The 24,730-nt window shown below is 35.0% G+C and overlaps 1 protein-coding gene across 4 annotated transcripts in view; it reads left to right on the forward strand.

Moving 5' to 3' along the window:
• Nucleotides 1–23,971, forward strand: part of LOC144958669 (NEDD8 ultimate buster 1-like) — a 25,229-nt gene extending 1,258 nt beyond the window's left edge. For 2 of the 4 annotated variants that reach the window (XM_078890789.1, XM_078890790.1), the window contains exons 3-17: nucleotides 1,010–1,180; nucleotides 2,838–3,011; nucleotides 4,152–4,278; nucleotides 5,387–5,460; nucleotides 6,478–6,584; nucleotides 8,900–9,009; nucleotides 10,145–10,221; nucleotides 12,219–12,326; nucleotides 14,868–14,919; nucleotides 15,307–15,407; nucleotides 15,890–15,978; nucleotides 17,525–17,630; nucleotides 19,718–19,807; nucleotides 20,499–20,667; nucleotides 21,538–23,971. In XM_078890789.1, the coding sequence (XP_078746915.1) occupies nucleotides 1,010–1,180; nucleotides 2,838–3,011; nucleotides 4,152–4,278; nucleotides 5,387–5,460; nucleotides 6,478–6,584; nucleotides 8,900–9,009; nucleotides 10,145–10,221; nucleotides 12,219–12,326; nucleotides 14,868–14,919; nucleotides 15,307–15,407; nucleotides 15,890–15,978; nucleotides 17,525–17,630; nucleotides 19,718–19,807; nucleotides 20,499–20,667; nucleotides 21,538–21,767 (1,785 nt within the window). In that variant the 3' untranslated portion in view covers nucleotides 21,768–23,971. The remainder of the gene's footprint in view (nucleotides 1–1,009; nucleotides 1,181–2,837; nucleotides 3,012–4,151; nucleotides 4,279–5,386; nucleotides 5,461–6,477; nucleotides 6,585–8,899; nucleotides 9,010–10,144; nucleotides 10,222–12,218; nucleotides 12,327–14,867; nucleotides 14,920–15,306; nucleotides 15,408–15,889; nucleotides 15,979–17,524; nucleotides 17,631–19,717; nucleotides 19,808–20,498; nucleotides 20,668–21,537) is intronic. The other 2 variants (XM_078890792.1, XM_078890791.1) reach the window with 1 other exon arrangement.
• The last annotated feature ends 759 nt before the right edge of the window (nucleotides 23,972–24,730 follow it).

Below are 24,730 nucleotides of genomic sequence, written 5' to 3' on the forward strand. Positions count from 1 at the left end.
TTATAAATTCATCTCTTTAGACAGTAAAACTGAAACCAACAATGTGATTGGGAAATATCTTCCTGTAAAACCAAAGAATTTACCTTGATATTGATACTACTGTTTGATCCAATATTTTGAAAACTTAAAACTAACAGAACAAAGGAAACTCTTATAGAGTCCTTTCACAGTATGATTGAGAAACAGAGTTAATGAATCGCTAATCCCTCAGCTACCATTGATTTAAGAGGGGAGAGGAATTATTGTGGTTAAGTATTATTTCTCATGATTTCTCTTTTTTTTTTTTTGTGGTGATAAAATGTACAATGATGTAGGTTTAAAGTTTCGTAATGTTTTTATGCACCTCTGTCGACGGTGTATCTTATCGTACCGTTTTTCTACACCTCTGCCACGCAGGCGCATCCCACCCAATTTTATCAGCGATAATGTGTTTCTGTATTTGGACTTGGCAGCAGCAGCCTCTTATGGTTCACACTACTATGTTATGACGATCGACCCGATCAGCAAAGTCCGGTCCGCATCAGATATCTATTTAGAACTACAATATGTAAACACAATGCCAAATAATATACTTGAGTGCAGAAATTCCTCTTTCGGCATTGAAATTCCTCCGAGTGGTGTCTGAAATTCCTTTGAGTCAAATTTAAAGTTGGCGTCTCTGTTATTATATCATTCACTAAACGAAATGTCATGTCTCTGCTTACGTGAAAAAATGTCACTTTTTAATATTCCAAATTCAGCTTAACTCACCAACCTCAACACTGACTATATTCATAGTTTATCCGGTTTACTTTTACCCCATGCCAATTTATTAGATTTTTCTGAGACAAATTACAGGCGTACTATCAAAGCTAATGTTCTTCGTTTTTGCATATTAATGGTAGTTGAATAAAGCTACCTATATCCATGCTCATTTTTAATACATTTTTTTTTTTACAATTTTGAAAAGTAACAAAAGTCTCTAGGATTGAGTGAGTTAAAAGAATGAACTTTTTTTTTTAAATTTCAGGACCTCATTGAAGCTTACAGCAGAGATTTTAGCCTTGATAAAGATCATGTCGCCCAGGTTCTAGAAGAGCTTCGTCTACATGCATTGTCCAAACTGGCAGAAAGAGACAGGTTTTTGAACGAAGGCTTAGCAACTCTCCGGGTCAAGGTCACATGTCCTCTACCAGCAGAGGTTATTTTTTTATTTGAAAAGGCAGTCTAGTTACTCTTTACATAATTGTCTCGTATCTTTAAAGGAATATTGAAATTGGAGGTTTGCTGTTCGAATAATGAAATCCTGGCTTACACACAAATCTATGTTTATTTATTTCACAGCACAATTGCATTTCTTTTCTTTTTTTTTTTTTTTTTTTTTTTTGGAGGGGGGGGGGGGGAGTCTGATTCATGTCCACCCTAGCTGTGGTTGGGTATCACTCTAGTTCTGTTTATCTGTTGTGGAAAGTACCTACGATAGAATAGCATCATGTCAGAAGACTCAAAATAAATTGTTATCATCTGTTTAAGAGGACATGCGATGGCAACTTGTTTCAAATTTGGCACTCAATACAATAATTGAGTTGTTTACGCTTTTGGATATTTGAAATATTAAACTTTCAAGTTTTATCATTTTTGATGCGAAGAAATGTTCAAGTTACTTGATTTCATTGTGTAAAAGGAACTTTATGTAAATTTCAGGCTGATCCAAAAAAAATAATTCCAAATATAAATTTCATCTCTGAAAAGTAATAGTAATAGTTCCATGGAATGAGTACCTTTATTTCATTCATCATTGGAAAACTTGGATTAGACCTTATAAATTGTGTCTATATTATCAAACATATCTATTAATCCGGTACTTGAAAATTCCCACCTGATAGTTACCACAAAAGCAGAATTTTAACTTTACCTGCTATTTTTTAAATTGTTATATATATTTTTTTGGCATGAGAGCATAGACCCTCGTATGTTATTTAATTTAGAGCCTTGAAATTTGGTGAAAAAAATTGTATACAAGATATTTATCTAAAAAGTTACACATGTTTTTATTTTGTTCTTTTTGTTATTTTTAAAATTTTTAATATATTTTAAAAGCTTTGCTTCTTTCATTTTGTTTTGGTTTTGTTATTTGTTACTTGGTAGTTTTAAAGTTTTTGTCCTTTTTTTCCCCCTACCTTTCTTAAGAGAGAGAGAGAGATAGAGAAAGAATTTTTTTAAAGTCCTTATTTCAAAAAGTTTGTGTAATTTTTTAGAAAATATAATATTCTATCAGCTTACCCATTTTTATTGCTATTAGTCCATTAGTTTTTGAGCCTTTGTCTTTTATATAAATGGTAATACATGATAATTCAAGGTGGTCGCCAAACAACTTCTATTACTACAGGAGAGGTATATATATATTCAAAGGTTTAATAATGTAAAGGACATATATATATATATATGTCCTTTACATTATTTAACCTTTGAATCGCTAGTTATAAAGTGTATTGGATACAGTATAATGTAAAAGTAAAGAAGAAATGTTTGTTGCTACAGCATGTCCTCTTAATATAATTAAAAAAAAAAAGATAGGATTGTGAATCAAAATGACTCATATTTTGAGAATTTGATTTTTGTATTTAAAAAAAAAATGTTATTTGTACCTTAAAAAATATTCTTGTGTCTTTGGGGAAGTGTGTGTGTGTGTGGGGTGGGAGGGGGGGGGGGGGGGGGGGGAGGAGGGTTGTTTGTTTTGTTTTTAATGTTAATGTGTATGTGGGGGGGGGGGGGGGGGGGGGGGGGGGTGTTTTTTGTTGTTGTTGTTGTTGTCTTCTTTTTCCCTCTAAATTTTAAATGTATTTTTCTGTCCCCAGTCGGACAGTCGCAAGCCGTTCCCTGTGGAGTGCAGGCTCTCCCTTCTTGGATCTGAACTGAAAACTTTGATTGCCTCATACAAGAATAACGAGTTGTCACCAGACTTGTTGAAGCTCATCTGTAAGGGCCGTGTGTTGAACGAGAACACAAGTCTAGAGGATCAGGGGGTCAAGGTTAGTTTTTCATTTCTCGTTAACCAAATTTCGATGACTTGAGATTTTATGCCGTTAGTTTGGTACAGTGGCTCAGTGGTGCAGGGCTTAGTTTTGTCCCAATACTCATGCAAATTTTAATCATGTCAATGGCTGAGTGCGGCTATGTGGTCTTGTGGTATGACACTCGCTTTCGGATCGGAAGATCCTCGGCGCATAGTTGAGTCCTTGGAAAAGGCTCTTTACTCACATTCTCTCACCATACTCAGGTGTAAAATGAGTACCTGGCCGTTAACAGCGTTGTCTTTGTCCGAAAAATTGTAATATCGCCTAACAGGTGTCATGTCCCGTCCTACATGTTAAATGTTGCTGTTGACCAGGGACCCCTTGTAAAGCGCTTTGAGCACATTTAGTGGATATAAAGCCCAATTATTAATGCGTGACAGTTACCATGGAAAATTCTGCTCCTGAGGTTGTGGCATTGGCAGGTCTCTTTACACATATTACCCCACTCGACTTATTTGTGAATGAGTACCTCGCTGAGTACAATGTGAAGTGCATTGAACATGGTAAATCTGTGGAAACGTTCTTTATAAATGTTTATATGTTTTTTAAATTATTTATAATGCAATGCCCGTTAAATGTGTTCAAAAGGCTTAACAAAGGTCTCAAAGCAAACATTAAATGAAACGTTTGCAGCAAGAACACACATCCCTATTTTTTTTACTCATTACTCAGATTTCCTAATATCAAATGTTGATTAATATTCAAAATAGATAGAATGCCAAGGTTTTAAAGTGTGTAATAACTTTCTTTATTTTATTTTTTTTTTTACAAAAATTTTCTTCCTATTTCATTGTCTGACTGTAGGTTTGTTTTTTTTTTTTTTTAAATCAGGCACCATGTTTCTTGCTCCATTTTAAGTGTTGCTGTCGGCTTGTAAAGTGCTTTGAGTACATTTTAGAGGGTAGTATTTTATAATGTTAAAGCTCTCATTTTGGTATTTATAAAAGAAAAAACCTTTTAAAAGCAATGCAGTCTCAAAATAGAATCATGATGTCATTCTAATGGAAGTTTTCAGTTTTGTTTCCTTCTCTTCCTCCCATGTACTAAGGTAATGAATTCTGTGTTCTTGAAATCTTTCTCAACCTTTGACCCCAGAATGGCAGTGACATCATGGCTATGTGTATGTCATCATCAGAGGCGAGACTGGCCAAAAGAGAAGCTGAGCTAGCTGCTGTGGAAAAGACGAGAAGAGCAGCTGAATTGTTGTCCACAAGAGGGGATGGTATGTTATGTTAAGAAATGAAGTGAGTAAGGAAACTGCTAGAAGACAACAGAGAATAAAAACTTTTGCAGCGTCTATTGAGGCTCGAACCTGCGACCTTACAGGTACGACAACTCTGCCTGGCTGGGGAGATCGTGACTTACCGTATGAGCTATCCACGACCCCATAAAAAAGTTGTTTTAAACCATAGTCTAACTAGAGCCTTCTCTTCCCGACCTCTTGAGGTCACCGTATGAGCTATCCACGACCCCATAAAAAAAGTTGTTTCAAACCGTAGTCTAACTAGAGCCTTCTCTTCCCGACCTCTTGAGGTCACGGTTCCTACTCACTCACAGGATTAACTCTGGCTTGCTGGGCCTCTTGACTTTGAAGGAATACTTTTGTTTCAGTATCTCCACAGCATATGGTAAAAATGGTGTTTCACTGAAATTGTAATGTAAATGGTGCTGCTCAAAGCTCAAAGAAATAAATAACAATGTGAAATTGAATGTAAGCTTCAATTTAATAGATGAAAACAGATGTAATGGTTGTTTTGGGTTCCCCCTTTATCAACAAAACAGGATGAATAAAACTACAGATGAATGAGATAATGTGGTGGTGGCGTTGTTAAGATGAATAACATTAGTGTCTGTAATGATAATAATATATACTTTTTTCAGCCAAAAAATTGAAATTCGCTTACAGACGTGGCATGCATAAAAATATATAAACACAAAGTTGAGAATCTATGGCGATAATGTATACATATATTATGTGCAAATACACAAAAATCTAAAAATATACAACCAATTGTAGTTTATTCATCCTGTTTTGTTGATAAATGGGAAACCTGAAACATCCATTTTATCTGTATTCGTATATTAGATTGAAGCTTACATTGAATTTCACATTGTTATTTATTGAAATTGTGAATGAAACAGTGCCCTACCTATCCTACCTACCTGTTCTCTTCACTCCTGTACTCTCACAACATGATTTTGCATGTATTTATTTTTACGAGCTTTATTCCATGTTTCTTCAGAAATCATTTTGATTATGGGTTTTTGCTCTTCAAAGTCTGCAGGCTTTTCAATCAATTTTTTTTTTCCATTTTAAATGTCCCATGTAGATGACGACCATTTTCATGTCCAGATTGCTGACCAAAGTGGTAAACCCATCAAACTGCCCAGGGAGGAGCAAAGGGTGATTTGTTTATTTTCTTCAGTGTTTATTAAAATTCAGTCATCAATTACTGTTAGATCAGAATTTTGTACTTGATGACATTGTAAAAATACTGTTGTGGTTTTTTAAGGTTTGTTTTTTTGTTTTTTTTTTTAATTGGAATATTTAAGGGTTTTTTTGTTTTTGTTTTGTTTTTTTAATTGAAATATTTTTTTTTCTTTACATGAATGTAAGTTTTTATTTTTGTATCATGAAAAATAATTACTTAATGTTTTCTAAATGCTGGGTCGTTCGTCAAATAGAGAGGTTTATTAAATTTTTCAGCTGGTTGAAAATGCAGACAAAGAGATAAATTATTCCATTGCACATACAAGTGGTAAATAGAATATAGTTCTAGGTATTATTTCTGCTTTCAAATTCAAGAATAGTTCAACTATTTCGTAAGTCATTTTCAAAATGGCTCCCTTGTAAAATGACGTCATAGGTTGATACAGGTAGTTTTGTTGACATTTTAAGATTTAAAAATATTTTTTTTTAAAGAGACAAAAAAAAAAGACCCCAGCTTCGAAACCCATTGTCTGAAAACAGTATAATTTATATAGTGCAATATCCATTAAACATGCTCAAAGGAGTCCCAAGCCAGCAGCAACACTTAACATATAGAACCACACATGATGCCTGTTAAGTGATGTTAACAAAAAAAAAAAAATTTCAATAGAGATAATGATGTTAGCAGTTAGCGTCCTATCCAAAGGATAGCAAGCAATTGCTATTGTCCATTTCACACTATAGAAACTGGGATAAACTCCGGCTCCATGGGCTGAATGGCTCTCAAGAACTACTTTGTTTTTTTTAAATTTTATTTTTACTATTTACTTCTTACCAGCACTGGGTCACCCAGGCATAATAATACCTGATTGAAACGATGGGTCACATTTTTATGGTTCTTACCGTTTTCGCTTGTACTTTCGCTTTAATGTTATTACTCTTCCATGGTGTGTTGTCCTAATATATCATTTCTTCTTCCTACCCTTGCAGGCCTTGACTGTAGCCATGACCTTGCACGAGAAAGGCCGAGCTGCCCTGAAACAGAAAAAGATTTCCCATGCTTTGTTGTTGCTTTTGGAGGCTGACTCTGAATTCAGGTATTCCGTATTTACATAATGGCCAACTAACCCAATACAAACATGGGTGACAGTTTTCCGGTCCATGCCGGAATTCCGGTTTCGCAATATCTCGAAGTCTCCGGTTTCAGTATTTTGAGTAAAATAACCTAATAGCATTGGTAAAAATTCGAAAACGTGATTCAGCCACCTTTTCAGTGTATGGAGGTAGATTCGTGAAACCGGAACTCTCTTTGGTCATGGCCTCGGCCTGTCCAATCCCGTGTTTACAGCCTCGACCTTTCAAAACGTAGGCCTATGCTAATGTCTAGGCTTACATACTACTTCCTCTCTGTACCAGTCAGTCTTTGTTTTCTCTCATTCATTGATAGATCTAGATCTAGCCTTCGGCGCACTCTTTTCAATCGTTCTAACTTGTTGTATTCACTCTCGACTCTAGATATATTAACCTTTAATCAACGGTGATGAAATAAGAGTAAAGTTTAGGCCGCATTTTCAGTAGGAACATTTTCAGGTTTGGCAAAGTGTCGAGATTTTAGTTTCAGGTTTCAGCACTTCTTCCTGCTGGCACCCATGAATACAATCTTAACTGACTCTATTTGGCAATCTGAAGAAAAAAGAAATAAAGATTTAAAAAAAAAAAAATTTTTTGTGTGGCTATGTACTCTTGTGGTATGTCACTCGCTTTCGGATCGGAAGGTCCTGTGTTTGAGCCTTGCTCAGCACATAGTAGAGTCCCTGGAAAAGGCTCTATACTCACATTCTCTCACCGTACTCAGGTGTAAAATGAGTACCTGCCGTTAACAGCTTTGTCTTTGTCCAAAGAAAATAAAATTGTAATATCATCTAACAGGCGTCATGTCTCGTTCTATATGTTGCGTGATGCTGTTGTCAGGAACCCCTTGTAAGGTGCTTTGAGCACATTTCGTGGATATTGCGCTATATAAAAGCTCAAGTTTTTTGTTTGTTTTTTATTTTTTTATTTGATGTTTACCCGTAAGAAAATTAACCTAGCATGTTCAAGGAATATGGGTTTGTTTGTTTTTTTTTACTCGCAAATTAATAGGGAGTATTGCTCTCAATCTAGGTTATATTTTATAGTAGTCTAGACATACTTGTCATGACGTAATGCGCGCTAGGGTGTCCTGTTTTAGCTATTTGAATAGTTGGCCGTTATCATGGGTGCAAGAGTGCCGGCTACTGCCAGCCTGCCGGCCAATTGGATTATCGAAAAAAACGTCGCCGGCTTTTTGCGATTTGGATTTGATTGATTTTTTTTTTTTTGGTGACAAGAAACTTAACAAATTACTCCATTACAACCTTTGGATTAAACATACAACAATTGTGGACTACTATTATGAAGACTAGATGCTGAGAACAAGACTTCAAATGACGAGGTGAAGTCCGTGAATCTTTCAGGCTTTTTCAGATTATATGTCTGGTCATAAGTAGACTTTTTGATGTCCAGTTGCTTGCACCCATGCGTTATGCATATATACATATAGTGCTACCAGCAGGCTTTTTGAGGTCCAGTTGCTTGCACCCATGCGTTATGCATATATACATATAGTGCTACCCGCAGGCTTTTTGAGGTCCAGTTGCTTGCACCCATGCGTTATGCATATATACATATAGTGCTACCAGCAGGCTTTTTGAGGTCCAGTTGCTTGCACCCATGCGTTATGCATATATACATATAGTGCTACCAGCAGGCTTTTTGAGGTCCAGTTGCTTGCACCCATGCGTTATGCATAGATACATATAGTGCTACCAGCAGGCTTTTTGAGGTCCAGTTGCTTGCACCCATGCGTTATGCATATATACATATAGTGCTACCAGCAGGCTTTTTGAGGTCCAGTTGCTTGCACCCATGCGTTATGCATAGATACATATAGTGCTACCAGATTGGATAGCAATGCAGACCTGCCACTTCCCGATATTCGTCCTCATTCACGATTTCTCACATTTTCCAACTTCAATTGATAAGAAGGCAAAATTTAAAATAAGGTCACCGGTGTTTAAAATAAATTTTCCGACAATTTTGGAAAAGACGATTTACAGGCCTGATCCAATTGCTGATCAAAGCAATAACTTTCATTAATTCAATTTTTTAACGTGTTAAAGACTAATGTCTTTTATAGGAAATGTCGCAAATAATAAGTTAGTTATGTGAATCACTTTAATTGGAATGTTACTTTTTAATTTGGCAGATTTAGGTATAATTGATCTTTTTTACTTAATTAAATTTGATTTTATTTTGTGGTATATTTATATATTTTACATATATTTAAAAAAAATAGGAATTGATCTATTCTGATGACTTTTTTTTAACACAGCACATGCAGTTCTGCCATCCTCCAAACCGTTGACAACTATGCCATTCTTTGCCTGGATATTGTCTGGTGTTATTTACTGCTCAAGAACCTGGAACAGCTTCCCGATGCAGGTATGAGCTTTTTGTGTTAAATGCAGAGTTGCCAACCAGTATGATTTGGCGTATTTTAATCTATTCCTTCTTTTTCCTTTGAAATTTAAGCCACCTCAAGTGAAATAATCGCAGATTTAGCAATAATTGCCCAACACATGTTTACATTTGTTCATCCAATTTCATTTTATCAGCTTTCTACAACATTTATGTTCCTCTGCAGCACTTGGTGGCAGCATATTCCAGAATCAAATTGCAGTTTGATAAAACGATTGTGCATGACAATTGAGATTTGATGGTGAAATCTGGAATCTCAAATCTCAAATCATGTCCACTAGTTGCTGTCTTTGGTAGATCCACTAGGTCGTGCACTATCTTTAACAGAAATACGACTTTTGCTTGCTTCCTTCTTTCTTCAAGAGTTGCCAGCAGAGAAATTTTAGCATGTCAGTCTTTTTTGTTTTAAAATTGCCAAAAACTGTTCAAGCTGCTCTGCTTTGTACCATTTCAATTTATGTCTTGTTATCAGGGTTGCCAATTTTCCATATAAATCCTCAGTATATTTCCCAATCACCTGTTAAACGGGAAAAAAGTAAGTACACAATGCCTTTTTACTTAGAGTTCAGCACTCAGACAGGAGTTGATCAATATGTTTGGTAAAAGTTCAGTAAATATTGCCTCCTGTATTGGCAACCCTGTGTGGTGGACAGGAGGTCACTTGCTGTATCTGTTTTCTGAGTTGCTTTCTGTCTTTGTCTCGGAAAGGGAATACTTCTTTTTTTCTTTTTGTCCTGGCCCTTGCTGTGTAGTGTCAGTTTTGGGAGGTGTTATTATGTACTGATCGTTATATTTTTGTTTTGAATATATCTTGTTAACATTTGAAAGTAATCTTTTTACCAGGATCCTCTGTTGTGTTTTGATGAGACGTTTACATTATCTTCGTCTAAATTTTTTCTCCAGTTTACTTTAAATTGTAAGTCTAGAATTTTTTTGGGACCATCCGATTTTCATCCTTTTTCCTGATGCTGAAATGACCTAAATTTGTTGCAAGTGCCCTAAAGTCCTTAAACCCCACCCCCCCCCCCCCCCCCCCCCCCTCCAAAAAAAAAAAAAACAGATGTAATGCAACTCATTTCATAATTTTTTCCCCATTTAGACAGGCGGTTGACATCCAGTGAGAGCTGCTTCAAGAGAAGTTATGGTGAAAAGATGGAACGGTTGGCAGCCATCAAAGTAAGTCAAGTCTACACTTCAGTTGGCTGATCAAGTACTGTTCAAAATGGTTGTTGAGCCATTCAATAACCTTGGCTCTCTTCAACTCTCATAGTCTTAATACAGTGCTGATGGTTTTCCTCCTATCCATGGAAATTGGATTCAATAGTATGATGTCACGTCCACCCAGCAACCAGCAGCTTGGTTCTAAACAAAGAAAAATCATCACTCTTTATTCTTCATGCTGGGTAGAACTGTTTCACATGTCATGTGATCGGAATGTATTAAAGTCAAAAACATGATCAGATTTTTTATGTTTTTCCCCTCTAGATACACTTTTATGCTCATTGGAGAAGTATTTCATAAGGGCATCCGCCATTGTTCCGATAGTTTAGAACCAGTTACTAAGTTACCGTGAGTCATTGCGAGGGAAGTGACGTCATGACTGGTGGAGCCTATTGCGATTTTGGAGTCAGGGAGGAATTTCCTTTTCCTCCAAACAATGTGCTAGCAGCTAGAGAGTTGATTTTCAGTGGATCATACACAGAGGTGCCAACCTAATGTAAAAAATGCTTTTTCTTACGCATTTTTGCTTATAGTACACATTTTGCTCAGGAGTGTACTTATTATTAAATTTTTATTATTTAAGAATTTTTAACGATCATGCACTCTTTTAGTATACTTAAACACTTTTATCTGATTGTTGCCACAGACGGTCATATGGGGGGTTCATCATCATCATCATTGCCTTTTTCACCCTGGCTCAGGGTATAGGCCACAGACAAACAGTTTCCATCCTTCTCTATCCCGAGCTAACTTTTTTATCTCATTCCAGGTCTTACCACTTCTCTGTATATCAACTTCTTTAATTCTTCTCCATGTTCCTCGTGGCCTTCCCCTTGATCTTCTGCCCTGAGGGTTCCAGTCCAATACTTTCTTTGTTATATTTGAGGGGAGTTCAATATAGTTTTATCTGGGTGGGTCTTATCAGATTCTGGAAATGGATTTCATTTATGTTGTCTAGAAAGAGTAAGTTTATTCATTAATTTGAATGATCAATAATAATTTTGCTAGTACGGTCTAATGTGGCCCTTCATCAAATTTAGTGCTAATTATAGTTTTTGAAGGATTGTACGTATTTTGTTTTCAAAATCTAATTTATCATCTCAATGGTTCTAAAAGTGGGGCTTACAGGCAATCGTTTAAGATTTGCATCCTTTTTCATTTTTTTTTTGTCCCATCGCGCTTATAATACTTTTTTTTTATTTGCGGCTATGTGGTCTAGTGGTATGACACTCGCTTTTGGATGAGAAGGTTCTGGGTTTGAGTCACGCTTGATGAATAGTTGAGTCCTTGGAAAATGCTCTTTACTCACATTCTCTCACCGTACTCGGGTGTAAAATGAGTACTTGGTCGTTAACAGTGTTGTCTCTGTCCGAAAAAATTGTAATATCGCCGAACAGGCGTATGTCCCGTCCTACATGTGAAGTGTTGCTGTTGGCCAGTGACCCTTTGTAAAGCGCCTTGAGCATGTTTAGTGGATATCGCGCTATATAAAAGGTCAATTTTTTTAATTTTTTTTTGGAGATGATCAGTGACAAATGTGAAGGAAAAATTAAAAGAAATATAATTTTTTGGGCTTCAACTGCCGAATTAATTAATAATTTTATTTTTTATAAATTGAGCATTTATATAGCACAATATCCTTTGCTTAAAGGGTTTTACAAGGGTCCCTGCCAAAAGCAACGTTTAAAGTGTTAGGCAATATTTGAGACAACGTTGTAAATGGCTAAGAAGTCATTTTACAATTGAATACAATGAGAGAATAATAATTATTATTATTATTGTCCGTATTATTATTGCTTGTTTTTAAAGCTAAAAACGATTACTAAAAGAATGTTATCCCTTTATTATTATAAATGTTAGAATAAGTTGTTCAGAGAGATGTTATGACTATTGGCCAACGACCTAAAATAAAGATTTGATTTGATTTGTTTACCTTACCTTTGCGTTTTTAGGGCGGTACTGGTACAGAACAGGCATTGTTTATGAGATTGTATTTGTTACAAGGAATTGTGGCTTTTCATAAGGGCGACTTGATTCAGGCACAAAACTTCTTCAGAAGGGTGAGTAACTCGGAATGTTGTTTTTTTAAAAAGAAAAACCAAATGCGGGTGGTTGGATGGTAGCATCACCCTTGAATCATATATCTATGATGTTCGCATGGGTGTACGATCCAATAGTGATGTCGTTTCTTCTTCTCTTTACTAGCCTATCCTGCTTCTTTGGTTTGTGATTGTATTTTTGACAGGGGATATTTTTTTTTCTGTAAATCTTCTGCCTGTTTGTTCTTGGTTATTTATAATTTAGCTTATGATATCTTTAGGTTATGATTTTGATTTACATTTGTACTATTTTTGTTAGATTGCTTGTTTTTTTTGTTTCAGCAGTCTCTCATATAACCTCAATTGTGTTGGAAGAGACCTAAAGCAACAAACAAACAAACAAAAAAAACCAAATGGCTTAACATACATCAGGAAAATAAAGTTGAGACAATTGTATATTACAGTCTATAATTTATTTTTTTTATAAGTTTATTTTTCCTTAGAAGTTTTTGTTTTATTTGATTTCAGAAAAAAAAAAAAAAATTCGTCAGGGAGATTAGATAAACCAGGAATTAACAAAATCTGATTTAAATTAATTTGATTTTTTTTTTAAAACTCATCTCGCAGTGTAATTCAGTGTTGAAAATGTGTCAAATATTTTAATTTCATCAAAATTATGGCTAAGATATAAAACTTAACTTTAATTTTAAAATTGTCCAATTGAGATTTTCACTCCTTTCCTATTTTGGTCTGTTTGTGGATCAAATAGTTTTCTCAAACCATTCTGTAATCAGTCAGTAATTACCGTCCCAATCAGATTGTATGTATCAGTACCCTCAGCAGTGACTGCATGACTGTATCCTATTTAAAACTCAAAACAAACCAAATATGTGCATTTATAGCATATATTCAGTTTCACTTAGCTCAATTTAGCTTTATAATGCCTCATTTCTCCCCTTAGTACTTTTAATAGAATCAAATTTTTGTTTTAACAACAAAAGACTCCTTTTGTAATGCTTTTTTTTCCTTATAAATCAAGGTTGCCGATTTTACGTATATTTACGGAAATCGGTATGTGAAAAAAAATGAGCTTTTATATAGCGCAATATCCACTAAACGTGCTCAATGTGCTTCACAAACAACATTTAACATATAGGACGGGACATGGCGCCTTTAGGCAATATTACAATTTTTTTTCGGACAGAGACAACGCTGTTAACTGTTAACGGCCAGGTACTGATTTTACACCTGAGTACGGTGAGAGAATGTGAGTAAAGAGCCTTCTTCAAGGACTCAACTACGCACCGAAAAAAACCTCAGTTTATTTCTCAGTCACCTGGTGAACGGTAATAAATTTGTAGGTAATGTCTTTTTATTTGAAGTGAGTGCTCAGATAGTTGTCTGTCGATGTGTTTGCGCTAAATTTCAGTAAATTTTTGTCCCCTGAATTGACACCACTGTTAAATAGGATCCATCACTACTGATACTCAGATGCTCATTACAACCTGAATCAAATGGATTTATGTGTGTAAAGTGCTTTACCAACGATGCAAATTGAGGGCCAAAATAATTTGACTTTCTTTGGCACTTTCATTGGCACAGCATAAATGCTATCATACAAAAGATGCAAAGGAAACAAATTGAAATCACATTATTAATGGCTTATAATTTTAATATTAAGACACTGTTTAACTTATTGCTAATACAGTCCACTCCGGATAATCGCAACACCTTGGGGTCACCGAAAATGTTGCGATTAACCGAAATTGATTTTTCTGTCTCTGATTGCAACATTTTACACATATATGGTAAACTCAAACAAGTTGCTATAAACATTGTTCTTAGTCCACCACAGACAGAGCAATTTGATTGAAACAAAAACCATATGGCAGCCCTTTAGTTTGACAGGCAAAAGCAGCTATGATGAAAGCTGACATCTTATTCAGATTGGATTAACTTTCACTCTTTTGCTCTCAACATTTGTAAGCGTCAAAGAGATTAGTCGTGATGAGAGACAATAAGCTTTCACAAAATTGTTGATCAGAATGTACAGTTGTCAATCCCAAAACAATGGATATCATAGCTGAGTCTCTCCTTACAACTTCCATTGTTTGTCTGATGTCTAGACCATGCCCAGCCAGCTCGCCTCAAATCTAATGGTCACATAAAAGGCAGCACAAACCCATACTGCAAAGCTCCGCTCTCTTTTGTCTTTATTAGAGTGGTGACACACTGCTGTAGCATTAAACCCTGCTCACTCTCGATTCTTCAACTTGTCATGATTTCACCCATTATAAAATTTAATCATGAGATTTTGTTTAATTGAATTCTTGAATTTGACACTTTTTGGGGTCGAAAATTTGTTGCGATTAACCAAAAATTGTTGCAATTAACCAGTGACTTTTATTTAGAATTAATTCCGTTTCTTGGGAAATGTTGCGATTAACCGAAAAATGCGATTATCCAGATTGGACTGTATTTTATATTATTAGAAATACAATTCTCCTCTATTTTCCCCCTCCAAACACTTTAAAAAGTGATTGATAATATCTGTATTTTCAGGCAGAGTTTGTTTTGACATTGCTTCATGTTGATGAAGACCAGCTGAATCAAGGTGAGTTGAAAAGGAAAAATATTCATATACAAGTCCAAAATGGAGCAAATTTTTTTTTGTGATAAAAGTTCTCTTCTTTGAGCAATCAATATGATTCCCGTTCTATAGAATTTAACAGTGATGAACTTAAAGGGTAAAGTTTAGTGAAGACAAAGAAATATGGTATGGACTTTTCAGGTTTACCAGTTATTAAGAGTCAATGATCAAATTTAGCTCAAGACTGAACAAATAATGTCAAGGGAAATCCTTAATGTCTTCCTATTTAGTTTTGTTTATTAAGATGGAGCATTCATTCAGCTTCATAATTTAAAAAAAAAACCTTTTTCAAACTTCAAGCACAAATATATATACATATAATTTAAAACCTTATTCGTGTGATCTATGCAGTGATGATGATGGGTTTCAGTGAGAGAGAGGCCAGGCTGGGACTGAGAGCTCGAAATGGAAACATTCAACAGGCTGTAGATCATATCATGGAAAAGAGAAAAGTGAGTACTCAATCTTCTTCTTCTTCTTCTTCTTCTTCTTCTTCTTCTTCTTCTTCTTCTTCTTCTTCTTCTTCTTCTTCTTCTTCTTCTTCTTCTTCTTCTTCTCCTCCTCCTCCTCCTCCTCCTCCTCCTCCTCCTCTCTTCTTCTTCTTCTTCTTCTTCTTCTTCTTCTTCTTCTTCTTCTTTCACCCTAGTTTTTGGCTTATCTTTCGTAAATCAACCCAGAGAAATTGAATATATTATATATATATATATATATATATATATATATATATATATATATATATATATATATATATATATATATATATATATATATATATATATATATATATATATATATATATATATATATATATATATATATATATATATATATATATTATTTTTTTTTTTTTTTTCGTTTTTTAAAATATTTTTTATTATTATTATTTTTTTTTCTCCATTTATATATTTGTTATTGTTTTGTTTTCTGTCTAAAGGAAATAGAGGAAAACAACAAAAAGGCCAAGATGGAATGGGAGCAGAAAATGAAGGGAAAGAGACTTGGCAAAACAGCCAATGGCCAACAGTGAGTTTTGGGGTAGAAAGGGAGGGGGTTGGTGGCGGTTGGTATTTTAAGAAGGCTGAATACCATGCTTGGTGTTTATTAGCAAATCTGCCTTTTATGCAGTGAGTCAATATAGAATGAAGTTGACGTCACTCGGGTCTTTATTATTGTTTTTTGCCATCCACGATTATGAGTAATTCTCACTTAACTGTATTATCCGGACTGTAAACGTTTTTAAGGTTACACATAGTTTTGTGTGTTGGTCCATTATATATCCGGATGGCAATGTTGTGAGCTTCTTAGCCAAGCACATACTTTCTATATATTTTTATAAATTAGTAGTCCTTTCGAGCCATTACGCCCATGGAGCCAGACTTTATCCCGGTTTCTTTAACATGAAAAGGACAATAGCAATTGCTTGCTACCCTTTGGATAGGATGCTAGTATATTACAAAGTACTTTCCACCAGATCTAAGAGATCCAGCTACCCAATCACTTTTGGCTGGACAGGGGAGTCAGAAAAAAATCTCGAGAATCAATGAGAAATGTGACACATCAACATAAAATGATATTGTGTCAAGAGTGATAATGATGCTGAAAAAAACATAATTAACCATGCTCAAACTGCTTTACAAGGGGTCCCTAGTAGCTAACAGCTACATTTGACATGTAGTACGAGACATGAAACCTATATTATATTTTTTTCCAACTTCTCAAAGTCGCAGGTTTGATAGTTTTTGCCAAGGTGAGGGTCATTTAAATCGATAAATATTTAAAGGATGTGTTTTCTGACCCAAAGTTTTTAATACAAACTTTGAACTGGTTAACTTGATTTCCTTCATTGAGTTCACACAGACATAATGCCTGATAGGCACCATGAGTCACATATACACATTTCTTGTTCTGATTTTTTTTTTCCCCTCTAGATTAAAATTGTTCAACCAAACTTTTAGAGAAAAATTCTTTGAAAATGTATTATTTCGGTTAGAAATATATTACCAAATTATGATACACTACATATATTTTGAATCAATTTAAAGTGGCAATACATATAAATTGGAATGGTTGAAACAGTGATCTTTTTTTTTCCCCGGTTTTGGGATTTTTAGAAGAATAAATTTTTTTTTTTTTTTTTGCTTGCTGTAACAGGTTGAGTGACTTGATATTTCCATAAAGGACGATATTTTTTGTTCATATCATCTCTCTTTGTGTTGTAAGAGTATTTGTTATTTGAGCCAATTTCGACAGATCCATGTTTTTAAAAATCCAGATTAGTGAAACTTAATTTTTATTTTTTTCATTTTTTTTTTCTGAATTGGCCTTTGGTAGAAGGTTAAAGGGTCAAAACTTTATTATACTTGAACTTTTCAGAATTTTAAATTCAACAAATTTTGATTTTGAAATCTGTGATTTGTTTGGGTTTTTTTCTTTGAACATATTGTGTCTATTTTTCAGCCTCCATTTTTTTTTTTACCATGTATGAATGTGGAAGAGTAAAATAAAGTGGTTTTACTAATTGTATTTGGTTTCTTTATCTTTTTTTTTTTTTTTTCTTTGTCATCACCAGGGTAAATGTAGAAGCATACAACAGTCTGGTAGAGATGCAGTTTTCTAAAGGAGCGTCGGCCGAAGCCTTGAGACAATGCAACAATGATATCAGTTTGGCCATAGAGGTGAGGATCTGTGTCAATATATTATATATAGCTTTGTAGTGAGGATTGGAGGGGGAGGAGAGCGGTGGAAGTTGGTTGAGTGGATTTACAGAGCTGCCAACTTTACGCTGTGTTTTATTACCCTTTTTAAAAATCAAATTGTGCATTTGATAATAATAATAAGTATATTTCTGTAGTGCCTTTCGTCAAAACCTCAAAGCGCTTTTTTTTTCTTTTTTTTTTTTAAAGGACATTGTTTACCCAGGTAACAATAATATTGCAAGTCCAAATCAACCAAAATATCAAAACAATTAAGAGCATAAAACAGGCATCAAAAACATCATCAATACAAAGGTCACATACAATACATTTAAAATTCAATTAAGTAAATATTTTCTGAAATATGCCTTTATTTGTTCCACATTACACCTTTTTCTTGTCATCATAGTCGTGTGGGTAATGTAAGCAAGTTTGTTTTCGTCCGGAATCTTGTCTCATTGAAAACGGAAGAAAGCTGCATTTTCATCATCCACTTCCAGCTTATCTTGTTTTCTGAAGCCTAAACCAGAAGCTAGAAGCATTATTTGGGCAGAAGAAGCCTTTACCAAGTTTATTGTTGGATTTTGGTGATACATGTTTCTGAATAATGTCTTTGTTTTGCACAATTACATCTTTTCATTCAAAATGACACCTTTTTTTCAGTCCTAATTACACCATTTCTTCAGTTTGGGTTGGGGGTCCCGAAGCTCAGTTGGTAGAGCACTTGCTTCACAATTAAAGGGACCGAGATCGATCCTGGGTGCAGTCAAGATTTTTTTTTTTTTTTTGACCGCCCTGTCCACTAGCAGTGATTGGGTAGCTGGGTCTGTTAGATGTGGTGGAAGGTACTTTGCGATAGACTAGCGTCCTATTCAAAGGGTAGCAAGCGATTGCTATTGTCCTTTTCACGCTATAGAAACAGGGAAAAAGTCCGGCTCCCTGGGCCTAATGGCTCGGAAGGATTACTTTTTAATTGGGGTTGGTAGCTTGGGATATAATCATAGACAACACATAAGCATACCATCAACAGCCTTTAATAAACTGTCAGTCTTATTGAATGATATGTGGTTTTGTCAGCTGTTCCAGAATACGGTCTTTATGTGTTTGAAAGTAAATTTGATAGGGAATTAATTATCCATTGTTTAGAAATTCCTATTTTTTAAAGTTTTGATTTCACTTTTTTAAAATGATGATAATGATAAGAGAACAAGGCGGAGGGAGGGGGCCGGGTGAAAAAGGCGAAAAAAGAATTATACTGTTGGTGATTGCCAAAGGAGATGGAAGTAAGAAAAAATAAATTGGCACTAATTTCTCCCTTCCCCATTCAGTTACCTAACACATATGATATCTAGTGCCAGAATAATGTCTTTATGTGTTTGGTGGTAATTTTGAAAGAGAATTTATTATCCTTTGGTAAGAAATTCCTTTTTTTTGTCTCAAATATTTTGATGCTCTGATTTCACTTTTGGAATGTGAAGGGTTGGCAGGTGTGAATGAGAGTCTGGCTATTGGCAGTGACAGCTGTTGTAAGAATTTTAATTCAAAAAGGATGCCAAATAGGAGATGACCCTATTTATCTCATTAGGGGAATATTTGGCATTGTGTTTACATATCGTGTATATATATATATGTCTATTTAGAACTATGTGATAAGTCAATTCAATGCCAAATATTATCCTTTTCTTATATGCGGAATTCCTTTTTCAACATTAAAATTCCATTCCTCCGAGTGTTGTCTGAAATTCCTGTGAGTCAAATTTTAAGTTGGCATCTCTAGGGGAATAAATGAAGCATTGTGAAGTAAATTGAGTATTGTCATTTCTCAGAGATAAAAAAAAGTAGCCCTTCAAGAACCATTAGGCCCACGGAGCCAGAATTTATCCCAGGTCAGAAAAAAAAGTCGCAAACTTCACCCGGATTCGATCTCAGTCCCTTTGTGTGTGAAACGAGTGCTCTACCAACTGAGCTATCAGGACCTCCCCAGGCCATTTCTCAGAAAATGCACTATGTAAATGTTCATATTTATTTCTTTGTTCATTTTAACTACCCTTTGCCTCTCTCCTCTCCAGTATTTACAGAACCATCCAGAGCTGTTCAGCCTCCCTGACCCAGGGACCAAAGAAAAGAAATTCACCATCACAGATGAGATGATAAGACAGGTTAGTGAGTCAGTCTGTATCCTTCATAAAATCATAGCCTGACGCTGCTCATTAACTCACTCAATCCTAGAGATTTTTGCTACTTTTCAAAATTGGAAAAAATGTATTAAAAATGAGCATGTACATGTACAACTACCAGAAACATGTAAAAACTAAAAATATTAGCTTTGATATTACGTCTATAACTTGTCTCAGAAAAATGTAATCAATAGGCACTGCGTAAAGGTAACCCGGCTAAACCACGGATATAGTCGGTGTTAGGATTGAGTGAGTTAAATTATGTCTCAAAATATGTCAAAGTGATACTAAGCTGCTGGAAACTGTGGATTGTAAAAAGTAATAGACGAAAATGAATATAACAGCTTCGAAAGAAAAAATAAATAAATCAAACAGCAGATAGAGCACCTGCTTAGGAACCAGGCAAACGTTTTTTTTTTGTTTTTTATTTTAAATTGAGCTTTTATATAGTGCAATATCCACTAAGCATGCTCAGAGCACTTTACAATGGATCCCTGACCAACAGCAACGCTTAAAATGTAGGACGAGACATGACGCCTGTTAAGTGATAATACAATTTTTTTTTCTTTCAAGGTGTTCTCCGTTCCAAACATGTTTGTTTTTGCATTATAAAAAAAAAAAAGAAAAAAATTTGTGGTTTTTATTTTTATTATTATTTTCTTGTTGACTCCAGATTGTAGCTTTAGGCTTTGATGAAACACAAGCACGTCAAGCCTTACAACAGTATCGAGGAGAGATAGAGAGGGCAGTTGAACAACTTTTAGCTAATGGAGGAATCCTACCAGCCATCTCTCCATCATCATCATCATCATCCTTTGCATCAAGCTCTTCCTCCTCTCCAGGTAATATAATGGTCATAAGATTATATTGAACATGAATCCTTAAGAGTGCCGTCGTCTTTTTAAAAACATTTTTTTACTTAAACTTTCACCTGTGAGGAGCACGAGGTTGCCAATTTTCCGTATATTTACGGAATATTTACAGATGTTATAAATCCTCAGTATATTTTCAAATCACCTACTGAACGTGGGGGAAAAAGTAACTACATAATCATATTTCCCGAAGATGTACAAAAAGGTGTTGATTTAATCATTCATGACAAGAACTCACTTATGATAAAAATTGACCTTCTACCTAAATCTGACCAATTATATCATCTACTGTATGTAACATTCGCGCAATGACGGACCCCTTTCTGAGTGCTTAAGCCTCCACCTTATCAGGAATTGGTCCCGGTCCTTTTTCGTATGAAGAGAGTGTTCTACCAACTGAGCTATCAGAAACCCCCAATAAAGGGTAGATATAAGTGCTGCAATTTTTTATTTTTTCTTGAAATTTAGAGTTCTATTTTTAGTATTTAGTATTACTAGTGCGGCATAGTTGAGTCCTTGGAAAAGGCTCTTTACTCACATTCTCTCACCATCATCATCATCATCATCATTGCCTTACTCAGGTGTAAAATGAGTACCTGGCCGTTAAATTGTAATATTGCCTAACAGGTGTCATGTCTCGTCCTACATGTTAAATGTTGGTGTTGGCCAGGGTAAAGCACATTTAGTGGATATTGCGGAATATAAAAAGCTCAATTTGTTTTTTGGTTTATACAAGATTTTTTGTTATTGCTCATGACAGGTCTGTAAGAATGCTCAACATGTCTTTTGCTTCATGACGTAGCACTATCTAAATTACTTGTATATTTAATTTAATTTCAGATTGCTCTAGCGGTGATGATGCATCAAAGAAGAGGAAGAAGGAGGAGGAGAGGGAGGAGTTAGATTCCCTGGTCTCGGACATCAACACAGACACCAGCGACCACCTGGACCTGACCCTATCCGACGAGAAGGAAATGCTAGTTATGTACCAGGGAATGGCCAGCAGTCTACAGACACAACAACAAAAACAAACGGCATCAACATCTTCACCATCATCGTCATCATCTTAGAGGACCTCCATTATGATGGTCTTTGTGTTGTAAAACTATAAATAAATTGATATTGACATGAATTGAAAAAAGTCTGTGAAGTCTTAGAAATACCAGGTGACCACCCGAAAGGTGCAACTCACAAAAATGTTAATATATTTATGAATTTAATGAAGTTAATAATGACTAACTGTACAGGATCTTGAAACATTATCATCATTTTGTTTTTGTTTTTTGTCTGTTTTTTTTTGTTTTGTTTTGGTAAAAGGTAGCATGGGAAATAAAATGTTTTTGTTTTTTTTTTACTTTGTTTTTTGTTTTTTTAATTGAAAAAGATTATTTATTTATTTATTTTGATTTTCAAGAGGCTTAGTTTGGAGATCTCAGGATTTGAAATATGTTTAGATTACCACCCGACAATGTTCAGCTGTATTTTATTGTCTGTTGTTTCTCTTTTGTCTTTATGTCTAAAGAAACTTTTATCAGAAATATCATCCTTACTAGAGGATGTGGAAGAAAAAATTGCACTGGCGTTTTACAGCTGTCAAATCTTGTCGTACATGTTCAGATTTGCCATAGGCTTGTTATCTCTTGTAAAGTGCTTTTAGCACATGGGTTTTATACTTGCTGGTGGCCACTTGGTAAACAGTCTGTCATAGTGTAAAATAAAATGGCTAGGCGAGATGGTAAAAAAACCCAAAAAAACAGCGATTCGGAAATGCAACTAAACATTTTATGTCCTATTGTAATGGCTATTAAATATTGAGGCATGAATGTTAGTACAACACATTAGATTACCCTGGGATGGTCCTTTTTCCAGTTGAAACAGCTGGGTGGGGTTCCCGACCTCCCATAGTGGGCAGGGAGGTACTTGCTGTGTCTTCTATCCCCCTTTATCTGTTTTCCAATTACTTTCTGTTTTTGTCTTTGTATGAGATTACTTAGTTTTGTCCTGTCCTTGGCTGGGGCTGGAGGGAAACAGTCAAATGTATTGTTATAGTTTTGGGAGATGATATTTTTTTCCTTGTAAATTACCTCTCTGTTATGTACTGTTTTTTGTTTCATTTTTAACATATGATTTGTAAACATTTGATTATTTTCCTCTTAGTGGGATCATGTGGTGGTGTATGGGTGAGACTTTTACTTTTAGGTGATCTCAAACTAAGTACACTGATGGTGTGCGCTTGGAATCTATATCCGTTTCCTATTTGAACCAATTCCCCTTTGTCTAACCTTTTCTTGGGTGCTTTAATTGTAATTTTAGAATCTTTAAACAATCCCATTTTCTTCCTTTTTACTGGTGCTGATATGACCTTAATGTGTTGAAAGCGCCGTCAAACCTTTTAAGCGGGTGGTTGGATGGGAGCATCACCCTTGAATCATATACCTATGATGTTCGCATGGGTGTACGATCCGATAGTGATGTCGTTTCTTCTTCTCTTTACTAGCCTATCCTGCTTCTTTGGTTTGTGATTGTATTTTTGACAGGGGATTTTTTTTTTCTGTAAATCTTCTGCCTGTTTGTTCTTGGTTATTTATAATTTAGCTTATAATATCTTTAGGTTATGATTTTGATTTACATTTGTACTATTTTTGTTAGATTGCTTGTTTTTTTGTTTCAGCCGTCTCTCATATAGCCTCAATTGTGTTGGAAGAGACCTTAAGCAACAAACAAAAATTAGAAAAAAACCAAAAAAAAAACCTTTTAAAACAAAACAAAATGGTTGAAACTGAAAGTCCGGCTTTTTAAAGTTTTCGGGCTGACTCCTTATTCAGTATTGGTGAGTTGATTTTATAGAAGATGAAAGTATTGGTCAGTTATTTAGAGGCATCAGATATGGGTAAGCTAGATGGATTTCATCATTTTCTATGATTAAGGGTGATACCTTTTGATGAAGACAGGCTTTGTACGAAATATTGACAATTTTGCCTTTAATAAGAAACATTTTTAGGCTTTTTAAAAAGATTTTAGCAAAGGGCATCCCTGGTTGTCTTTTTACAGTCTTCTAAATTTGGCATATTTGTGTGCATGATGTATTATTTACATAATATGCCAAAGAAGGCAGCGTTATTACAGAAAATCATGATTTCCATCTAAGTCAGCATAGTATGTACCATAAATAACAGTATTATTTATGTCATCGTTGTAAATAAACAGGTTCAATCAAATTAGAGGAGGGATCCAAATGAGATTCGAACAAGTGTGTATGATTATGAAAAAGAAACATGCCAAAAAATCAGTTGACCTCGACTGGGGATCGAACCTCAGACCTTCTGATTACCGGTCAGACATACTACCATTAACACCACAGAGGCTCCCGATACCGTTGGGACAATTTTAATACCTATATAATATATACTTCACAAGGGTACGCGTTTTACGCTATGAACCTTCGTTTGCATCAAACAATACATACATTGAATTCATTTAACTTGCTTCGTTTTATTTTTTTTTCAAAATATCCAATTAAGAAATGAAGGAGGCGGCATGGACATGTAAGTGATTTTAAACCTGTCAACTTTCCCCTATCCGTCCTGGATTTGCAGTATCAAAATTTTTTTTTTTTTTTTAATTAAATTTTATATGGCTAATCTGTCTTATTCGTTTTCACTTCCTCCATTTTCTTATTATCATTTGCCCTTAAATCAAATTTGCACTTTTTATAGTTGACTACACGGCCTGCTTATAGCGCTTTTACAGGATATTTGTTGGTAACTACATACCTGAATACCTGCCTATTTTTATGGATAAACTCTGGCTACATGTGCCTAATGGTTTTGAAGGACTACTGTGTCTGTGAAAATCAAGATTGTCATCTTAGAATATAACTCTAATTTTAGCCAAACACAGGGCTGCCAACTGCACGCCAAGATTTGTAAGATTGTATGCTTTTGTCTGTCAGATTGTACTTTTTTTTTTTTTTTTCATGAGAATCAAATCTTAACTCACTCAACCCTAACACCGACTATATCCGTAGTTTACC

This window comes from Berghia stephanieae, chromosome 13 (assembly GCF_034508935.2).
Source record: "Berghia stephanieae isolate SIO BIC M18660-M18661 chromosome 13, UCSD_Bste_1.3, whole genome shotgun sequence".
In the NCBI taxonomy this organism is placed as follows: domain Eukaryota; kingdom Metazoa; phylum Mollusca; class Gastropoda; order Nudibranchia; family Aeolidiidae; genus Berghia; species Berghia stephanieae.